Here is a 21,684-nt window from a genome sequence, read left to right as displayed (position 1 = left end):
GGCAATGCAAATCAAAACCATAATGAGATACCGCTTCACACCGACTAGGATGTCCATAATAAAACAAAAACAAACCAAGAAAATAACAAGTGTTGGTAAATATGTTAAAAACTTAGAACCTTTATATATTGCTGTTGGGAATGTAAAATGGTATAGCAACTTTGGAAAACCGTTTGGCAGTTCTGTAAAAAGTTAAGTACAGAGTTACCATATGACCCAGCGATTCCATTCCTAGGTGTATATACCCAGTAAAATTGAAAACTCAGGGTCACACACAAACTGTTATGCGACTATTCACGGCAATATTATTCATAATAGCCAAAAAGTAGAAACAACCCAACTATCCATCAACTAATGAATGGATAAACAAAGTGTGGTATATTTATGTAACGGAATATTATTCCACCACAAAAAGGAATGAAGTATTAATTCAGGCTACAACATAGATGAACCTTGAAAATACTATGCTAAGTGAAAGAAGCCAGACATAAAAGGATATACATCTTATATGATTCTGTTTACATAAAATGTTTAGAATAAGCAAATCTCTGAATTCAGAAAGTAGATTAGTGACTGCCAGGAGCTGAAGGAAAGGGGACTGTAGTGTGACTGCTAATGGGTGCGGGATTTCTTTTTTTTGGGGGGGTGGAGGAGCTGATAAAAATGTTGTAGAATTAGAGTATTAATGGTTGCATGATCTTGTAACTATACTATAAGACCAATGAATTGCACACTTTAAACTGGTGAATTTTATGGTATATGAATTACATCTCAGTTAAATATATGCACACACACACACAGTTAGACCCACAAAAATACCAATCTATAATAAGCTGAAAATTTAAATATCCGGTCCGAGACATATAGCCTCAGAGAGTTATATGAGCTGTTGGCTGAATGACTAGTCCCTAGTCTCGTTTTCCTTCCTCCTCATCTTACACACACACACACACACACACACACACACACACACGCACACACACACACGCGCTCTCTCCCACACTGTCCTTGCCCCAGCCTCCTCCTTCATGGGTTCAGGGATCAGGGCTGCTACAGGACTCATGTTCCCTGCACGAAGGCTGTGCTTTGTGGGCTAGACTGAGCACCAAACCATCAATCATGACAGCATTCAGAGCTCCGTGGAACTACAGATGGTCCCTGACTTACGATGGTTCAACTCATGATTTTTCAATTTTACGATGGTGCTAAAGCAATACGCCTTCAGTAGGAACCACGCTTCGATTAATGTTGATCTTTTCCCAGGTGCCTGATATGCCATACGATCCTCTCTCATGATGCTGGGCAGGGGCAGCCGCAGCCCCGCTCAGCCATGCGATCGTGAAGGTTAACAACCAACACACTTACCATCATTCTGGACTCACACAATCATTCTGTTTTTCACTTTCAGTACGGTATTCAATAATTGCATGAGATATTCAATGCTTTATTATGAAATAGGCTTTGTGTTAGGTGATTTTGCCCAACTGTAGGCTAATGTAAGTGTTCTGAGCACGTTTAAGGTAGGCTGGGCTAAGCTATGATATTCAGTAGATTAAGTGTATTAAATATATTTTCTTTTTTTTAATTAATTAATTTATTTTTATTTTTTTAAAAGTTTTGGCTGCGTTGGGTCTTTGTTGCTGCGCGCGGGCTTTCTGTAGTTGTGGCGAGGGGGGGTTACTCTTTGTTGTGGTGCACGGGCTTCTCATTACTGTGGTTCTCTTGTTGCGAAGCACGGGCTCTAGGTGTGTGGGCTTCAGTAGTTGTGGCTCGCGGGCTCAGTAGTTGTGGCTTGAGGGCTCTAGAGCACAGGCTCAGTAGTTGTGGTGCACGGGCTTAGCTCCTCTGCGGCATGTGGGATCTTCCTGGACCAGGGATCGAACCCGTGTCCCCTGAATTGGCAGGAGGATTCCTAACCACGGCTCCACAAGGGAAGTCCCAAATGTATTTTCAACTTATGATATTTTCAACTTACGATAGGTTTATCAGGACATAACCCCATCATAAGTTGAGGAAGATCTGTAGTTTACAATTAAGCACTAACTAAAATTAATCCATTTTTAGGCCTAACATCTGTACTGAATGAAACATTTTCTAATGCCAAACAAGCAGGCATTCATTGTTAGCTTGATTTACACTGTCCAACAGGAGTGAACACGGGAGGTCAATATAATGAATACATTCTGGAAGCTACCTACCATCACGGCTCCGTTATCCTGGCCCACAAATATCCGTCTGCTATCATGATGGTAAGCCATAGCAGAGCAAGGAGCTGCCAGAAAGACAAAGACCACGTTACGTGCAAAGCTAAGCATGTTAAGTCATTGTTCAAGGTACATTATTAAAAAGAGCTATAAAACTTAGGTTAAAAGAAAGAGGGCAAAAACACTTTATAAAAAAAAAAATTACTAAAATTCTGTTGTCTTAGTGTAAAATTTTAACGTTAACAATCTTCCAAGTTACTTTTATAACTTTGGGTGAAGCGAGCTCCCTGAAGTCTCATCTGATTGAAACTCCTACTTGTTTCTGGAAAGGTCTGGGGTCCAGTGCTTAGAGCAGGTGATCTGCTACCCAAATTCCACAGGTCATCCTGCCCCTCCCGCTTCCCCATCACACATAAAACAGCACCTGGCATCTGTGGAAAGAAGGGTTCCCAGCACCACAATTCCCTTTCCGTGGCATGTGAGCAAGCTGGGAAAGCCACTTTGGGATTACTTGGTGTTTTTTTTCCCAATGATGAAAGAAATGTTCCGTTTTGCGATGGCTCATACAACCCCAGTTTCTGGTAACGAGTTGTGAGAGGCAGACATGTTTCTTTGTCCATAGCATGTCATGTGACTAGGACAGCCCCGACTCTTCCCATGTATGCACCCCTCCTCCAGCTTCTACATAGTCTTCTTCCAGAAAGCATGGGCCAGAGAATGAGTTTCACAAAGGAGAAAATCTAACTTGTCTCCTCTGCTAAAAATTAGAATTAAAGTGATTTAGAAAATAGAACATTTGGAAAAAGAAATGTTTGGGTTCACTTCAGCCTTAAGAATTTTAATTGACTGTGGAAAGAAATGTATGCTAGGAAATAAACAAACTTGAGTTTATTTTGAAATAAAACTTCTTAAAAAAAGTAAAAAGAGAAAAATCTTATAAATGAAGTTACCATTTGAAAACAGTTTAAAGTTCTCTAACTACAATGGCTGATATTCTCCACCAAAGGAAGAAAATAAACTACAATACTGAATTGTACTCAAAGGCAGAAACATAGTTAGCTGTATGATCAGACTATTTCAGTTGCATTCAAAAAACTATCTCGTTGAAACGCAGAGACCAAAACTGTCTACACACAAAACAATTAGAACTGACTACAAGTTTGTACACCCTTATCCACCATATTGATGTTTGAAACTACAAAGAACGATCATGTTTAAGAATTATAACCACAAAGATATATGTGTCTTCATACAAAGTGCCTTTTAATAACCATGCATAAAATTATCTTTGAGAAATCAAATCTCTTTGATGATTTTAAAGATTCACTGTCATTATTTTTGCTTGCTTTTCAGTTGGTACTAAATCTTAATGCTTTAGTTTTAAGCTTCTTTTCAATTCTTTTTATGCCCAATGCTATAACTAACTGTACATAAACATGTTAAAGTCTTTTGTGTAAAAATTACAATGTGCTGAGTAATTTTATAAGACTAGAGAATTCTCACATATTTAAAAAAAAAAGCCTCGCTAGTTTGCTTTGTATCTAAAAATGTCCTGGCTTTTTTCCTAGAAGGGAAGCTTCTACTGAGATAAACTATAATTTTTTTTTAATGTGAATGTTCACATAGTTTTATAAACAAGCAAAACACAAATCATCTTTCAAATCAGTGACCTTTTAAAAAGGCACCATTGCAGTCCAAAATCATATGCTTAAAACTTTAGTTTTGTAAACAAAGGGTTTTCTGGAATATAGTCAGGCTCTTTCATTTATGTATTCCTTATGGCTGCTTTCACATTACGATGGCAGAGTTGAGAAGTTGTCACAGAGACTGTTTGGCCCATAAAGCCTAATATTTATGTCTGGCCCTTTGCAGAAAAAGTTTGTGGACCCACCCCATATTGCAGTGAGCAGCACAGTTTTGGAGTCAGATGGGCATGAACTGGAATTCCAACCTCTGGCCTCAGTTTCCCTGTCTACTAAATGGTGAAAATATCGTCTACCTTATATAGCTGTTGTGATGATTTCATAAAATAGTACCAAAAAACAAGAATGCATGAGGCACATAGTAGATACAGAAACTAAGAGTTACATTTTTCTTCAGCTAAAGCAGATTCTGAAAGTTATTTTTGTTATGTGAGGTAATGTTCTGAATCATAATTGGTCCACGTACAGCAACATTCTAAGGTTTGCTTACTGATCACCTCTGTCAGGTCACAGGAAACAAACCGGTGGATGGCCACTAAAACGTCCTCAACTGGGTAATCTGCAGACAGTTTTTAAAACCAACATGGCACTTTCCTTCTCATACTTCAAATTTAATTTTAAAATAAAACAGACAAGCAGTTATTTCTCAAAATTCATTCATTCTGTTTTCTTCTGGCAGTGTTCTTGCAATTTCATCAGTAGACACCGTTCCAGATGGAGGTGATAAAGAGGCATCTGGAAGCAACAGGCTGCATACGTGTAGATACAAACATGAAGGTGTCAGTCACCCACAGCAGAGATGTGTTTTTACTAGTCTTTCCAGGCACAGCGCTGGAAGCTACTTCTGGAGGGTACTGTTAGGCCAAGATAGCAAGGGATGGCAACAGAGAAAGCAAAGCCATGTGCCCAAGACCCAAAAGCCAAGGAAGAGTGTGCACTGCTACTGCTAGGTTCTGGTGCCCTGGGAGAGAAATCAATTACAAAGTGAACTAAATATCTGGGGGAAATACAAGCCAAGGAGTCACTGAACTAAACACTGGACAAACATCTATCTCAGTCTCTCTCTGTTCTTAAGAGCATGAACTCCAAGGTTGAGGTCTCAGGAGACTGAGCTGTGGCCAGATTATGAAGTGCGGGGTAATGGAGAGGAGGGAGGGATAACAGCAAGAGCATTAGCAGGACTGGCCACAAAGACGGCAAAACATCCCCCAGCACAGGTAGCAGGTCCCCAGGCTGTTGCTGTTCCCGGCTATCAGATCTACCACTGGGTCACTGGAAGTAAGGACTTATCTGTCTAAGAGAAGCCTCTTATTTTTCAGTTGGGTAAAGGATAGGCTCAGAGGCCCAGGGTATCCCACCTACCTCTGCCCTGCTCCCTCAAAATCCCAAAGTAAATTTATCAAACGGGCTCCATAAGCACATTCACAAGACATCAGCCGCTTCCTATTTCACACTGAGTAACCAAGGTGACAAATCCACAGACACACACGGACACAGGATGGGAGGTACTACTGCCTGGCACAGTAAATCATGATTAGGGTTTCAGGTAGTCTTGACACACTGCATATGGTAAAGTTTTATGGGTCCTTTTATAATAGTTAGCTTTATACCAGTATTCCAAAGAGTCCACTTCATTTTCATTGAATGGTTATCAAGATAGAGAAAATAACCAGCCTGCCCAAGCTGTCAGTAGAAGGCAGAACAAATGAAAATCCTGATAAACTATTAATTATTTGTGGAAATGCTTATAGGATCTAAACCCTGCACGTACCCTGCGATAAATATGCAGATGAGAAAGTGCTAGCCAAGAAAGGAGGTGCTTGGAAGGATAATTCAAGCTGATATAAGGAATTTGCTGAATAACTGGCAGCTCTGTGTTTGTAAGAAACTCCACAGCCCCCAGAATAACTCTGACGGGAGCTATGAACCGTGTCCACAGCGTCTGGAACTAGCAAACACTCTTCTTTGGAGAACTTCGTAACAGTCATCACTAGCAAACCATCAAGCCTGCTCCAGAGCCTTTTGTCTTTTCCTAGGGGATCCTCTGATTATTGAAACCTTAACTGAGGAAAACCCCTCATTAAGGACCAAAACCACCAGGAAATAAGCAGCTACGGATGCCTTCCGTGTGGCCACTGCGGGTGGCAGGACTCAACCCCAGCTTGGACCCGGGTGGTATCCAGGCACTTTTTTCAAGAAAGGATGGAGAAGTGGGAGAGAAGGATGCAAAGCTGCTTAGATCTGCAGGAAGGGCTGGATTTAAATGTAATTTTATATCACTACATCTCAGGGCTGTTCTAAAATCTCAGTGCAAAAGCTTTATCATCAGGGTTCATTTTTAGAACATATTTGACTACTGAGAAAAATCTCCATTTAGAATGCGTTGTGCCTTGTACCAAATCTCTCAACAGTACCCAGAGTTTAAGAAAAAGTTGGGCAAAAGGTCAGTTCAGAAGGCAGAGGAGTGTTCAGAGCTCTGTTTTAGTGTCAATATCAGCTATTACTAAGAAGAAAGTTACTACTAATAGAAGTTGGCAAAATGAAGACAAAGGAAAATGGAGGAGGTGGGAGGCTTTCCTCTTCCTTTTATTTTTTCCAGTTCTGTTCAAGTCCGCTTCAGTTAAGCCGGTAGACCCAGCTTCATTCGCAAGAGAAAGGGAGTTTTCCCGTGGTTTAACACAGCCTATCAGAGGTATTAGGCAACTAAGAAGCTCATTTTGAAATCTAGCGGCATTTTTTTAATCAGGAATTTTGAAATTTAAATCCTCAAAGACAGCTACTCACAGGCCATTGTGTGGTAAATGCTGGGCCAGTACTGACCGCTGTCTCTTTTCAGCCATACTCGGATAGTTCTGTGGGGAAAAGAAAAGAAAAAAACGAGTAGTTTTTAGTAATTTTACCTTCTTTTCCGCTCCAGGCAAACTTTTTATTTTATTTTCAATACTGTTTCCCATTGACCTTATAACATTAATCAACTGGACAAATTAGACAAATACACACACAGAGTATTATGGTATACTTTATACTAGTATATATGTGTATATACACACACATATTATATAGTTACCTACAGTATGTCCATACATGGTAAGTTTTGCAGTAACTAGGAGTCAGGATTCTAAATAACTTTAATAATATGGAAAATGTTCATTATATAATGATATACAAAGAAAGCTGAGAACTATTAACTACTTTTCTTGGCAACAAACTGCAAACTTGGTCACTTGGCTGTCTCAGCCAAATGGGAGTCGTAGACATAAATGGAAAGAAAATGTTTCTGGAGAACTGGGAGAGACGTGCGTACAAAGCAGAGCCCACACCACTGCTCGTTCACAGATAATTCCCAGTTGTCTCGGCCCCGGGAGGAAATCCTTCCACACCCGTCTCTGAGCCTCTCCTTTCACCAGAACGCACACAGAGAGATGAGGAAATCCTGGACACAGGCAGGAAAATGACACACGACCAAAACAGCCAAGGTTTAATATTTTGGCTTATCACCTCAGAAGAACAATATGGAATATTTCTCCAGCACTCATGGAACCTCCAGGAAGCTCTGGGCCTCTTCCTCTTCAGAGTAGGACACTCACTGCCTTTTCCGGCACAGCCGTGCTCTGCCTTTGCAATGACTCCTAACTGTCTCAGTGTCCCTTATCGTCAGCTCTGTCACACTCTTGTATTTCTAACAGCAACGCAGATTCTGGCCCACAGCCAGCACTGAATTAATGGTTGCAACCTTGAACTAAAATACAGTAAGGCTAAATGTTGACACTATGTTTCCATTCTGCTTGAAGTTCAAGACAAGTAAGACAGGTCTATGAGGATAAAAATCAGAATAGTGGTTGCTTCTGGGCGTGAGGACAGAATGCAGTGAAGGGATATGAGGGAAACTTCTAGGGCCACAGTAAGGCTCTGGGGAGTAGGTGACGCAGGTGTATGCATTTTTCAGAACCTGCCCAGCTGCACTTAAGATCTTACAGATTACTGTAAATGATTAGAGCTAAATAAAAGAAAATAAAGACCAGATGTTGACTTCCATTCATCCAAATAAATAAGATGACCTAGCAGCACAGCGGGAATCATGCTATCTTAAATGTGAACTGGCCGTACAGGCCTTAGTGTAGGAACAGCCATTTGTACAACACGACCCATCTTCCAGCCACTGCTAACTGGTCACGATGGAACCTTCGGCCAAGTTGAATCACTCAGAATTTTTCTCTACATCCCCCCTCTGATCACAACTGGTCAGACCAGAAATGGGATCCGTCAGTTCCTTCCCTGGGATATCAGAAACCAGGAGAGACAGACATAGATCAGTATGTCTCCAGTAGTTGACTTGACTGTTTCTGGTCACACATTTGGCAATTTGGACTGGAGAATTTTGTACGTTAATAAAAGGGAAAGAATGAAGCCGACCGAAGAGGAGAAGCAGGAGCAAGCTGGAGACAGTCCGGGTGGAAAGTCCCCCATGCCAGCTGCTCCTGAGGCCGCTACTTCCCTAGACTTGGGTTCCGTGAGGCAAATGTCCCAGCATCCTCACCACAAACACCCTCAGCGGCTTAAGCGAGCCTGAGTAATTTTTGCTATTTGCAATCAAACAGGTACTCATACACTGTGTCTGCGTGGGACACCATGAAGACTCTCGGACACCGTCTCTTCGTTCAAGCACCATTAAACAAGGTCCTACGTGACAAAGTTCACAAGGCAAGGCAATCAGGCAGACTCCTTCAGGAGTACCTATATTGTGATAAGAAGTTCTAGAAAGTTCAAGTTCACATCCAAAATTAAAAGGGAAAGAAAGAGAAAGATCAGACTAAAGCATCTGTGAACAGACCTATACTTTTTACTGTTTGTAGTTCGACATCTTAAATCAAAATTTGACACTCTTTGAGGTAACGTTTTAAACCACTGCTATTATTTGTGGGTTCTTGGTTACTGTTCGTGATTATTTAGTTTTCTTCTTCCACAAACCTCAGAGGTTAAGACTTTTTCATGGAACAGATCTTCCTAGTGAAACCATTTAAATGAAGCTATGAAAAATACTTAATGGGGACTTCCCTGGTGGCGCACTGGTTAAGACTCTGCCTGCTAATGCAGGTGACACAGGTTCGAGCCCTGGTCCGGGAAGATCCCAAATGCTGCGGAGCAACTAAGCCCGTGCGCCACAACGACTGAGCCCATGCGCTGCAACTACTGAAGCCTGCGTGCCTAGAGCCCATGCTCCGCAACAAGAGAAGCCACCGCAATGAGAAGCCCACGCACTGCAACAAAGAGTAGCCCCTGCTCGCCACAACTAGAGAAGGCCCGCACGCAGCAACGAAGACCCAATGCAGCCAAAAATCAATAAAAAAATAAATTAAAAAAAGAAACTTAATGGCATGGGAAAATGTTCATGATATAATGTTAAGTAAAAGCCCTACACAAAATTGGTAAGTGCAGTATACCAACTTTATTTTACAGTACATCTGGTCAAACCTCTAGATCCAACTACCAATCTATGGGAAATGCAGAGGAACACAGTATACATCACCACTGGGGTGCATTCAGCAAAAATCAAGACTGCAGGAAACTCTATAGACAAATGACCCAGTTTCTTCAACATGTAATTTGCAAGGGGGAAGAAACAGGGATGGATCACCAGCCTGTGACTAAAGAGGTTTTAACAGGCACATCAAACATTCTCAATGTGGAGACTTGGTTAAATCCTGATTCAATCAACCTGTTAAATATACATATATTATTATGAAACAATTGAAAATACATACAGTGACTAGATATTTGATATTAAAAAATACTGTTTAGGGACTTCCCTGGTGGCACAGTGGCTGAGAATCTGCCTGCCAATGCAGGGGACACAGGTTCGAGCCCGGGCCCGAGAAGATCCCACATGCTGCGGAGCAACTAAGCCCGTGCGCCACAACTACTGAGCCTGCGCTTTACAGCCCGCGAGCCACAACTACTGAGCCCACATGCCACAACTTGTGAAGCCTGCGCACCTAGAGCCCAAGCTCTGCAACAAGAGAAGCCACCACAATGAGAAGCCCGTGCACTGCAACGAAGAGTAGCCCCCGCTCGCCACAACTAGAGAAAGCCCATGCGCAGCAACTAAGACCCAACAACGAAGACCCAATGCAGCCATAAATAAATAAATTTATTTAAAAAAAAAAATACTGCTTATTTCTTTAGGTGTGATAATGGTGTTGCAGGTTTTCGCTTGTTTTGTTAAGAAGGAAGCAGTAATGCCTACCTGGGACACTGGCCCTTGTCTCTGTTCTCAGCATGCCCACCGCCGTCCAGCCCTCACCACTCATGCCTCAGTGCAGCCTCCTCTCAGGTCATGTGGTGGGCTCATCCCTCTGGCCCACCTCGGGCATGTCAACTACTGGCTACATCTCCCAAGGAACCATGCATCCCACTGCCCCTGTGTTCAGAGCCCACCAGCTGTTGTCTCAAATCAGGGGTTCAACTGACATACTTATGATTCCCAGACCCAGACCCTACATCCCAGCAAGCTGTCAACCTCAGATGCCCCAAATACGCTGAGCTCAGGTTATGTCCTAATCCCTCCTCCCTCACCACTCCACCAAGGACTTTTCTCTCTAGGCAGTAGTTCATCTGGGCAGCACCCGCAGGATGGGTACCATTTCAGCATGACCTCCCTCACCTAAATTAATCAATAGAAGCTTGTAATGATGATCCTTAGGCCTGAACTACTAACACAATATTACATTCTGTTGACTACATTTTATGTTACTTAGTACAGAATGTTTACGGATACATTTCATTACTTATGCTCAACACAGGGGATGAAACAGGAGTTATAAGAAGTTAAAGGCCAACTCACCTCTAAGCACTAAATCTGTTCAAGGATTCTACTCCACTTGCAAAGACAGGTCAGCAAAGGCCAAGGCACTTGAAGATGAGAGCACCATACAGCGCCTTCATTCACTCAAAGGGATTAAACCTATCTGTCTGGTTTTTTAAGGGTCTAAAGACCAGAATGCTGATGTAGTCTAAAAGCCCCCAAATTAACCCCAAAAGTTGTGGGTCATGAATGCATTGGTAGCTCAATGGAGCCCTCAGTGGCACATGCTTTTCCCTGAGTCCTCTTGAAAGAAGAGTGATTTCAGACAGCACGGAAGTCACTGTGAGCAGAAAACCTTAAAGGCTGTCTCTTCCATCCAATCATCTAACCTGGAAAAGTCAAATTTTAACTTCATGCAGCTTAGTCCAAGGTCAAAATGGGACCTACCTAGACCCCAGCATCTTTGAAACACAGTATTATTTCCTTTGGAGGACAAACATCAGTTACTACCATTTGGTCTGCACCCAGCTGACACACTAGGAAATTGGCAAGACTTAAATTATCTCTTGGGGTGTTTCATTTGGAAATTATTTATCACATCCAGGCTGAGAGAAGACCATCCTTTTTTGGGAATCAGGTTCCAAATCAGGCAGCTGACCTTGATAGTTGGCTCTACCTCTGTACTCACACTTTCTATCTGGAATTCCCTTCCTTCTCTTTTCAAGCCAAACTGTTTCCCTTCCTTGGGGGACGCATTAAACTCTCCCACTTCTGAGATAAAAATCAAAACGATATCAAATTTAACTCCTAATACTCCAGCACTCTTAAGAAACTATGATATTAAACAAAGGTGCATAATTTCTACTAAGTAATATAGAAATTGGTTTTGTCTTGTAGTCAGAACACGCCTCATTGGTTTAAAAAAATGGTTATAAAAACAGGCTTAAGTTGGGCTGTTTATTTAAAAAAATCAACAAATTCCACAGACTAAAAAAATTTACTATTCAGAAAACTGGAAACAAAATCTACTAGTCACAATAAAACAGTTTAGTAACATTTTACAGGAGCAAACTATTAAAAACTCTAGGATGATATTAATGAACGATATAATCACCAAAGTGATTTGAGATAGGATCAGATGGCTTTATTTTTCCAAAAACCACAGTATTTTTCTGCCTATATGAATGTCTAAGTCCCTCTCTGACTGAAGTAAAACAGCTTAACTTTTCCTTCACTATTTTGACAACCTACACCCACTCACCTAAACTCACTTTATGTTTTGCTTGCTGCTTATTCTACCCATTTTTCTAGTAGAGGGATCTCGTTTGATGTTCCAAGACTGCGTCAATCTGGAAAAAAAGTCTTTCCTTAAAACCAGAACCTTAGAAACATGTTCATCTTCGCCAAGATCTATTTTTAAGTTGTTTTAAAAACAATAGTCTGATATTTTTCCAAAAGGTACTTAGAAAGGAAATGTGTCATTTCTTTCAGAGCCTACACTACTACAAGTGCTTTTCAATCTTCCCCACGCTCCTGCTGTGGAGGGCTGCACCAACAGTCTCCTTTGCCCTCCTCGTTTGAGAAGTGTGAACTCATGTAGGGCTGCAGTGTTTTCCATGGAGACACGAGAGGAAGTCTCTCTGTAAGGCTATAGCCCCACTGTATGCACATCAAACCATCATCTTATTTGTCTCGTTGTTCAGCACGGTGGATCACCATCCAATTATTTTCTAAATAAATGAAATGCCAAAGCTGGATTGTTTTTCTTTATTTTAAATATTTCAGATGGAAATGTGTTTAAAATGTATTGCCGGGCAGGGCTAAGCCAAGGAACAACTGAAAACAGTAATAACATGCCATTTCTAGGGCTCTCATGATTTTCTGTCAGCATTGTACATCAGAGCTAATTCTTTGGCAAGAATTTTGCTCCATAGAGTGAGAAACACGTTTCCTGCCTAATAATAATGGTAACAGTAATAACAATGATGATGATGGTAACGACCACAATGAACTGATTTAGGAATTCCAGGCTTGGCAATTGATCCTGAAGAAATTTTTTAATAGATGAAAAAAAGAACTACATATTTTAAAAAGTTCATATGAGCATTATTCAAAGGAGTAAAGTTAGGGGAAAATGTTAAACAATGAAATGGATTAATGACACATTCATTCAACTGCCTATATAGTCATTAAAATTAGTTATGAAGACCATAGAACCATGAAAAAATGTTTATAATATATTAAGGTTTTTTTTTTTTTTAAGCCTAATATAAGATGATAGAACTAAATTCCATAACTGTGCTGAGTCGGGCTGGGCAGGGAGGACAAGGAGGCTGATGAAGGGCAGAAAGACGGAGAGAAGAGAACACGCCCGCGGGGCAGACAAGGACTCTGGTTCCTGGGGGGCGGGGGGGGGGGTGGTGGTCCCCAGAGAAAAGATGTGGAGCAGCTGAGAAGCGGGGAAAACAGCAGGGCCACCAACAGTTAAACACCTCCTCATAAGCCTCGAGGCACATAAGGACTTATCTTGTCTGATTTTTTTTTTTTAATTTATTTTATTTATTTATTATTTTTGGCTGTGTTGGGTCTTCGTTGCTGCGTGCGGGCTTTCTCTAAATGCGGCGAGTGGGGGCTACTCTTCATTGCGGTGCATGGGCTTCTCGCTGCAGTGGCTTCTCATTGCGGAGCACTGGCTGGATCTAGGCGTGCGGGCTTCAGTAGTTGTGGCATGTGGGATCAGTAGTTGTGGCTCGCGGGCTCTAGAGTGCAGGCTCAGTAGTTGTGGCGCACGGGCTTAGTTGCTCCACGGCATGTGGGATCTTCCCAGACCAGGGCTGTGTGGGATCCTCCTGGACCAGGGCTCGAACCCATGTCCCCTGCATTGGTAGGCGGATTCTTAACCACTGCGCCACCAGGGAAGCCCCTCTTGTCTGATTTTCAAGGGTACCTATCTCAAATTCTAAATGTAAAAACCGTCCCCTCCCTGGGAGCGTGCCCGTTAAGTCATTACCACTGAGAGCAAGTGAGGCTGAGGAGAAAAAAGGGGGTCAGACTGAAGATCTGGAGCAGCTGCAGGCACTAGAATCAGAGGCAGTTTCAAATAGGGCTCGACCACTTTCCTTTTTTCAGTGCAGCAGAGTCTAAGAGGCCCTGTGCCCCCACGGAGTCTGTCAGGGGATCCGCTGCACCCATGGAGGTCAGCGCAGAGGAGTGGAGAGGGCCTGGACACAAGGGCTAGAGGTGCTGGGTGGACGGGGCCTCGAGAGCATCAGTTACGCCCCGGGAGCAGTGAGCAGGGGCACAGTGGGCAGAGCTGGGCAAAGAAGTCCCGTGCGGAAAGGCAGGAAAGAGAAGACACCAAAAGGCACAGGACTCGATGGCCTGAAAGATACAAGGCGATAAACCGCGCCTCTTTCACAAACGTGTCCCCACTGAACTTCTCAAAGTTCCCAGAGAAGAACTCCAGTGGCACAGATGCTACCTCCTGCCTTCTGCGTATGCACTGGGAGTCTAGAAAAGCTGTGGTCTGTTGAGAACGTGATGCCACACCCTCAAGGCAAAGATGACAGCCAAGACCTCCATTTTATACTTAGGGAGGCAGAAGTCAGGAGGGAGAAAGTCCTAACATCAAAGAAACCAACAGCAGCCCTGGATCAGATCTTCTAACTCTGTCTACTTATTCTGCCAGAAGGTGATGAAAATTCACATTTCAAAACAATACCAAAGTAAATAATTCAAAGCAAAGAAGCTTTATATGCTAATTAATTAATATATAGAACAATTTTTTAAAGGGCATTCAGAAAACTCTACATTTTATCCTCCAAAGCAGTAACTCCTAAACAATAAGGAAACATGAAGCATTAAATTCCTTTTTTCTCCAAATAAATGCAGAATATGGAAAAGTCCAGGTCTAACTCCAAAATTCTCACTTAGGTCAAAAAAATCCTGACTTCTGTGCTCAATATGTACAGTGATTCTAACAAAATCTCTCACTACCTCAAGATCAACTGCAGTATACGATACAATAAGTAAGTGCTTGAGGTAGCAAGTTGCAAAAATGGGCCCAATTCTTTATGCCTCCCTGCATCCCTGCCCTTTACAATGTGACACTGTAGCTCTTCCCATCAAGAGGTGGAAGCTACTTCTCTGATCTTGAAAATGGGCTGCCTTGTGACTTGCTTTGGCCAGAAGAACGTGGTTGTAGCAATGCAGTGCCAGCTCTGAGTAAAGAGGCCCTCTCTTGGAAGCCTACCATGGTTACATGAACAAGAGGGGCTAGCCCGCTGGAGGATGAGAGATGGCACAGAAGAGAGCCCCACTGTGCCAGGTGAAGCCGTCCTCCACAGGGCTGCGGCTAGCAAGCCACGTGAAAGAGACGGGCTAAGATGAGCAGGGCCAACACGTGTATAAGTGAGCCTGGCTGTGACCAGATGGACTGTCTAGGTGACCCATAGGCTCATGATCAATGATAACACTTGTTGTTTTAAGCCACTGAATTTTCGGTTGGTTTGCGACATAGCAATAGCTAACTGATACAATGTTATCTGTTCCAAGCAGTATATCTTTAAGAATAGTTATGGGGGCTTCCCTGGTGGCGCAGTGGTTGAGAGTCTGCCTGCCAATGCAGGGCACACGGGTTTGAGCCCTGGTCTGGGAAGATCCCACATGGCCGTGGAGCAACTAGGCCCGTGAGCCACAATTGCTGAGCCTGCGCGTCTGGAGCCTGTGCTCCGCAACAAGAGAGGCCACGATAGTGAGAGGCCCGCGCACCGCGATGAAGAGTGGCCCCCGCTTGCCGCAGCTGGAGAAAGCCCGTGCACAGCAACGAAGACCCAACACAGCCATACATACATACATACATACATACATACATACATACATACATACATAAATAAAATTAAAAAAAAAAAAAGAATAGTTAGGAATCTGACCTTAAAACTGGAAACAAAAACAGCGTTTGGCATTGACCAAGTGTCAAGAATTTCAAAGTACTTAGTAAACACGTAAGTCCACTTTAACTTTTAACTGAGCTCTAGGATCCTCACTTTGCTCAGATGCTAATTCGATTCCCAAGAAACTGAAGACATTACTGTAAAAGCATAAATGAAGTCATTACTCTTAATTAAATATTATTCAATATTTTCATCCTGTCTGTCAAGGATAATAATTCTGTATGTTCTTTTACCTTACTACAGTAGACACATAAAAAGCAGACTAAAAACCAAAGGTTTGATTAAGAAAGAAGTACTTATTCCAGGGAGATTAATCTGTGATCTGCTCAAAGACATTCCTGATGAGGAGCAGAGAGGCTCCTTTTATTTCTTCCAGTCTCTTTGTTTGACTCTTTCAAAGAGCTGACTGATAGCAAGTTAAAGATATACTTTAGGAAATCACCAAGTCTATAAAGCCTCCTCTGCTTAAGCTACAGCATACTAGAGCAAAGACAGATTCAAAGCATGATTTTTCTTCTAAAAAGCCCTGGCTCTCAAAACAGGAGGCACCTCGTGTAAGTCATGATTAATACCATTTTCAAACCTGTAACTCCATGAGAACATACATTTGGTTCAATACATATTATTTTCTGGTATGATAACCTTGAAAATCATGCCCACACTTTGATAAACAGATTCAAATAGCACACAAGTGTTTCTGTAAAATCACAACGCCAAGTTCCACCTCAACGGACACATCAGCATTTCTACAACCAGCTCTTTTTTTTTTTTTGGTGAGTATGACTTTTTTTAACATCTTTATTGGAGTATAATTGCTTTACAATGGTGTGTTAGTTTCTGCTTTATAACATAGTGAATCAGCTATACATATACATATATCCCCATATCTCCTCCCTCTTGCGTCTCCCTCCCACCCTCCTTATCCCACCCCTCTAGGTGGTCACAAAGCACAGAGCTGATCTCCCTGTGCTATGTGGCTGCTTCCCACTAGCTACCTATTTTACATTGGTAGTGTGTATATGTCCATGCTGCTCTCTCACTTCGTCCCAGCTTACCCTGCCCCCTCCCCGTGTCCTCAAGTCCATTCTCTATGTCTGTGTCTTTATTCCTGTCCTGCCCCTAGGTTCTTCAGAACCATTTTTTTTTAGATTCCATATATATGTGTTAGCATAAAGTATTTGTTTTTCTCTTTCTGACTTACTTCATTCTGTATGACAGACTCTAGGTCCATCCACTCACTGCAAATAACTCAATTTGGTTTCTTTTTATGGCTGAGTAATATTCCATCCTATATATGTGCCACATCTTCTTTATTCATTCATCTGCTGATGGACACTTAGGTTGCTTCCATGTCCTGGCTATTGTGAATAGAGCTGCAATGAACATTGTGGTACATGACTCTTTTTGAATTATGGTTTTCTCAGGGTATATGCCCAGTAGTGGGATTGCTGGGTCGTATGGTAGTTCTATTTTTAGTTTTTTAAGGAACCTCCATACTGTTCTCCATAGTGGCTGTATCAATTTACATTCCCACCAACAGTGCAAGAGGGTTCCCTTTTCTCCACACCCTCTCCAGCATTTATTGTTTCTAGATTTTTTGATGATTAAAACCAGCTCTTTTAAAAAAGTTCTCAGGGGACTTCCCTGGTGGTCCAGTGGGTAAGACTCAACACTCCCAGTGCAGGGGGCCCAGGTTCGATCCCTGTTCGGGGAACTAGGTCCCACATGCATGCCACAACTAAAGATCCCATGTGCTGCAACTAAGACCTGGCACAGCCTAAATAAATAAATAAATAAATATTTTTTAAAAATTAAAAAAAAAAAAAAAGTTCTCAAAAAAGCAGCCTAATGGGGCTTCCCTGGTGGCGCAGTGGTTGGGAATCTGCCTGTCAGTGCAGGGGACACGGGTTCGGGCCCTGGTCTGGGAAGATCCCACATGCCGCGGAGCAACTGGGCCCGTGAGCCACAACTACTGAGCCTGCGCGTCTGGAGCCTGTGCTCCGCAACAAGAGAGGCCGCGACAGTGAGAGGCCCGCGCACCACGATGAAGAGTGGCCCCCGCTTGCCACAACTAGAGAAAGCCCTCACGGGGAAACGAAGACCCAACACAGCCATAAATAAATAAAATTTTAAAAAAGAAGAAAAAAACACCCTAATCATCCCAAAATAGCTAAATTAAAGCAATTTAACCATCTTTAAATTGTAAACTGATATACAGGGGTTATTCAACAAACTGATTTAAAAGAATACAGGGTATAGCATATGCTACAAATTAATTAAGCCCCAGGCCTGATTTCTTTTAAACTCTGAACAAATAGTAAGTTTGGGGAAATCTGATTTTCCAGTCACTCTTAGGATTGCTGATGTTATTTTATATCTTGGTAAATCACCAAACATTTGTGTTACCTACTACAAAGGATATTTTTTCCTAGTCTGACAGTACCTCCAGGGCTACCTACAAAAATGTGTAATTCTGGTAGCCTGGCTGGTTTCTATAACATTAAAATGTTAGCCTAAGAGGGAGAGGAAAGGATATGGTACAATCTGCTTTTATCAAATAAACAGCAGTTTCCTTCCAGCCAAGTCTCCTGAACTCTGCCCTCTTCATTACTGCGGCAGAAAGCAGCCTTTCTCCTTTGATAACAAAGGGGGGAAACACTAGATTTTTATTGAATTGATTATCTAAACTGAAAGGCAGAGAAACCAGCCTCTTTCTACAGAGGAGAATCAGACTGGTTAAAAAAAATTAAAACTTCCACCCCCTTCTACAGTCTAGGGAAGGAATCCGGGGAAGCTTCAAGGGTCCATGACAATGGTGACTCTCAGACTGCAGATCATGTCACAGGCAGATTTCTATCCCGGAGGGAAGGCCACTTGCACTTGTGTGGTACTTGCACCAACCCCTAAATGAATAATGCTGCTCTAGAAGCCTGATGGCTGGGTTTTCTACCTGCAGATGTTTTCTTTTTTACTTGAGGAACCACTCCTGCTGTTATCTTTTCACTGTTAGCATAAAAATTATTTTTTTGTGACCTCTGTGCCACCTAGGAGGGTAAAAGCTATCACAACCTTTGAGGAGCAGGGGCAGGAGGATAGGATGGAGTCAATCAATGTAGGGTCCAAGCAACACCGATTCTTGAATTAAAAATTAAAAGTTTCAAACTCTGTTCACAGCCTAGAAGTCTTGAAACGCAAGGTTAAACTAACCTAAAAGAAGCACCGTTGGAGGCCGTAAGGAAGAAGCCTGTGTTTCAATTCTGGTCCATGCTTCTTCATTCCTACCAGGTTTATTTGTTCATTGATTCACTCAAACTAACATTTGAGAGACCGCTGACCACATGCTTTCCTTCTGGGAGTCTGGAATTTCAGCACGTGTGAGGCAGAGGCTGCCTTCATGACCAACTCCTAGTGAAAGCCTTGGGTAGTGAGTCTCCAGCCACCTATCATCGGTCTCCAGTAGACGGTATTTCACACATGTGATGTAACTCACTGCTGGAGGAACGGAGCACCTCATGAGTGCCTCCACAGGGCCAGGACTCTTGGAAGCTCATGCCTGGTTTCCTCTAGACTTCACCCCACGCCTTTCCCTTCATGGATTTTGTTTTGGGTTGTCCCACTGTAATAAATCATGGCCGTGACCATGACCATATAATGACAGTCCTAGTGAATCAAGGAAATTGGCAGTGGCCTTGGCGCCCCCTAACACAGCAGGGCAAAGATTTTTATAAGGGAAAACTTATGACTGACGTGACTTGTAAGTGACCAAATATGGAAATGATGAAAAGGCATAACTCGAAGACAGTTATAAGAACTTAGGTCTGTAAGTGACCCCCAAAACGGTATTATCCTATTCAGACAGGAGAAATTTCATTTTATTTACACACACACACACATACATACCCACAGACACAGTAAGCAGAGACATCTTTAGCTTCTGATGAGGTTAAAGCAATTAAATGGAAAATAAATGGGAATGAAAACAGTAATAGCCAACACACAAAAAGCGCTTTATCTGTGCCAGGCACAGTTCAAAGTGCTTTGCATATGAATTCATCTAATTCCCACAAAATCCTATGAGGTAGGTGCCTTTATTATCTCCATTTTGCAGATGAGAAAACTATGATACAGAGAGAATAAGTAACCTGCCCAGGGTCACATGGCTGGGATTCAAACTCTGGCATTCTGGATCCAGAATCTGTTCTAAACTATGCTATAAACAGAAAATGATCATAACAATGAAAAACTACTCTAACAACAGAGGAATAAATGCTCTCCCACCCAGGCTTCCCGTTTCTCACTTCTTCACTTTATTTTATAACACAAACGAAAGAGTCTATTTTTAGGCACTGCATGACAACAAAAATACAGTGGTTAACATTCTGGTTTTCTGTATAAACTAAAAACTTCCAGCTACACCAGGTTTCCTCCTAAGCATAACACTTAAAAATCAAGTTGTTTATTTAAGATTGTTTCCATGTGAACAGCTACTAAATATACATTGTTTCCTTCAAACCATCTTAATATGCTTAGAAATGTCTAAAAGGAAACAAAAAAATTAAATAGCTGGTGTAACAAAAAAAAAAGGAAGATGCCACCAAAAATATTTTAAAAGTTGATTTTCTATAATCTCTATTATTTACCAGCCTATTAGCAACATCCTAAAATATCTTAAAACATATGAGATATCTCTTTGTTTGACTTGGGCCAGACAAAATTGAGTTTCTTGCAGAAATCAATCTTGGCCTACAGGCCCCTGAAGCAATAGTATTAGCACGCCTGTCTCCAAACTCTATTTTTCAAAAAATGAAGACAGCGGGCCCACAGCCTTAACTTATTGATAAGGCTTTTAATAAAGTTTTTATCTTTAAAAAATGCTATCTATCCTTTTCAACCAACTGACTAATTTTTTGGTGCAGTTCACAGCAAAGAAGTTCAAAAAGCAAACGTGTCTAGGGAATCAATTCCTGCTGCCTCACCACATTTCAGTTCTGTCCTGAAAGCAGAGTCTCATTTTCTGTTTCCCTTTACCAGGAAAATGACTGCTGCGGTTCAAATTCTGAAACGTAATACTGAGGTTATTACTTTTATTTTCACAGTCTCCTGACTAGAAAGACAGTCATACTCCATTGACTCAAGAATATTTTTTTTCACTTTACAAATGTATCACCCTACTTTGCATGCTCAAATATTCTAGTTCCAAAGTGCAAGCAACTGAAAACTAAACTTTAAAAATACTAATTAAGGTTTCATGAAGAATGAAGTTTAAGCAAAAGAGCTTAGGGTACTTATTACTTCAACAAAATAGAAATGGATGCATGTGAGAGTAGCGCCCTTCTCTGTTAACCCTTCATGGCACTGTAACCCCTGAAGGTTTCTGATTAGACCCCTAAGCTCACTGCCCAAACCATTACCAGTGACACCAGGTCCGATGGAATTAAGCTGAATACTCCACATTGGTTTATCACTCCCTGGGCGGGGGGGATTCTCTGTATTTAGCTCTATCATATATAGTTTGGTTTTACTGGGAAATAGGTGGGTATATCTAAATGACTCCAGGCAAATACATCCCAGAAGCTGACAAAAAAGAGGACAAAGTATAAACAGTATTCTCTCCCAGTGGGCTTCCACAGGCAAGCACCATGACGGGTAATTCTCCGTTTGCGTAGAGCAGTGGTCCTCAAAGTTTGGTTCCTAGACCAGCAGCATCAGCATGTGGAACTTGGCAGAAATGCAAACTCTCAGGCCCCGCCCCAGACTTACTGAACCAGAATCTCTGTGTTTTAACAAGATTTATCTCCATGCGACTCTGATACACACTCAAGTTTGAGAACCACTGTCTAGAGAGACCAGATAAACAAGTCCATTAAGCCTAGACCAGGGTTTCTCAACCTGGGCATTATTGACATTTGGGGCTGCATAATCCTTTTTCATGAGGGTCTGTCCTGTGCATTAAAGGATGTTGAGCATCCTCTACTCACTAGATGCCAGGAGTACCCTCCCCCAGTTATGACAACCAAAATGTC

At 42.0% G+C, this 21,684-nt stretch overlaps 1 protein-coding gene across 1 annotated transcript in view; it reads right to left on the bottom strand.

The window, feature by feature from the left end:
* WDFY1 (WD repeat and FYVE domain containing 1) overlaps positions 1 to 21,684 on the bottom strand; it is a 47,835-nt gene that overhangs the window by 22,757 nt on the left and 3,394 nt on the right. The window contains exons 2-3 of the mRNA XM_068544343.1: positions 6,692 to 6,759; positions 2,199 to 2,272 (exon numbers count right to left, since the gene is read on the bottom strand). Coding sequence (XP_068400444.1) covers positions 2,199 to 2,272; positions 6,692 to 6,759 — 142 coding nt within the window. The remainder of the gene's footprint in view (positions 1 to 2,198; positions 2,273 to 6,691; positions 6,760 to 21,684) is intronic.

Source organism: Eschrichtius robustus, chromosome 5, assembly GCF_028021215.1.
Source record: "Eschrichtius robustus isolate mEscRob2 chromosome 5, mEscRob2.pri, whole genome shotgun sequence".
NCBI lineage: Eukaryota > Metazoa > Chordata > Mammalia > Artiodactyla > Eschrichtiidae > Eschrichtius > Eschrichtius robustus.
The sequence above is the reverse complement of the archived record's forward strand: the minus strand, read 5'-3'. Positions and strand labels throughout refer to the sequence as shown.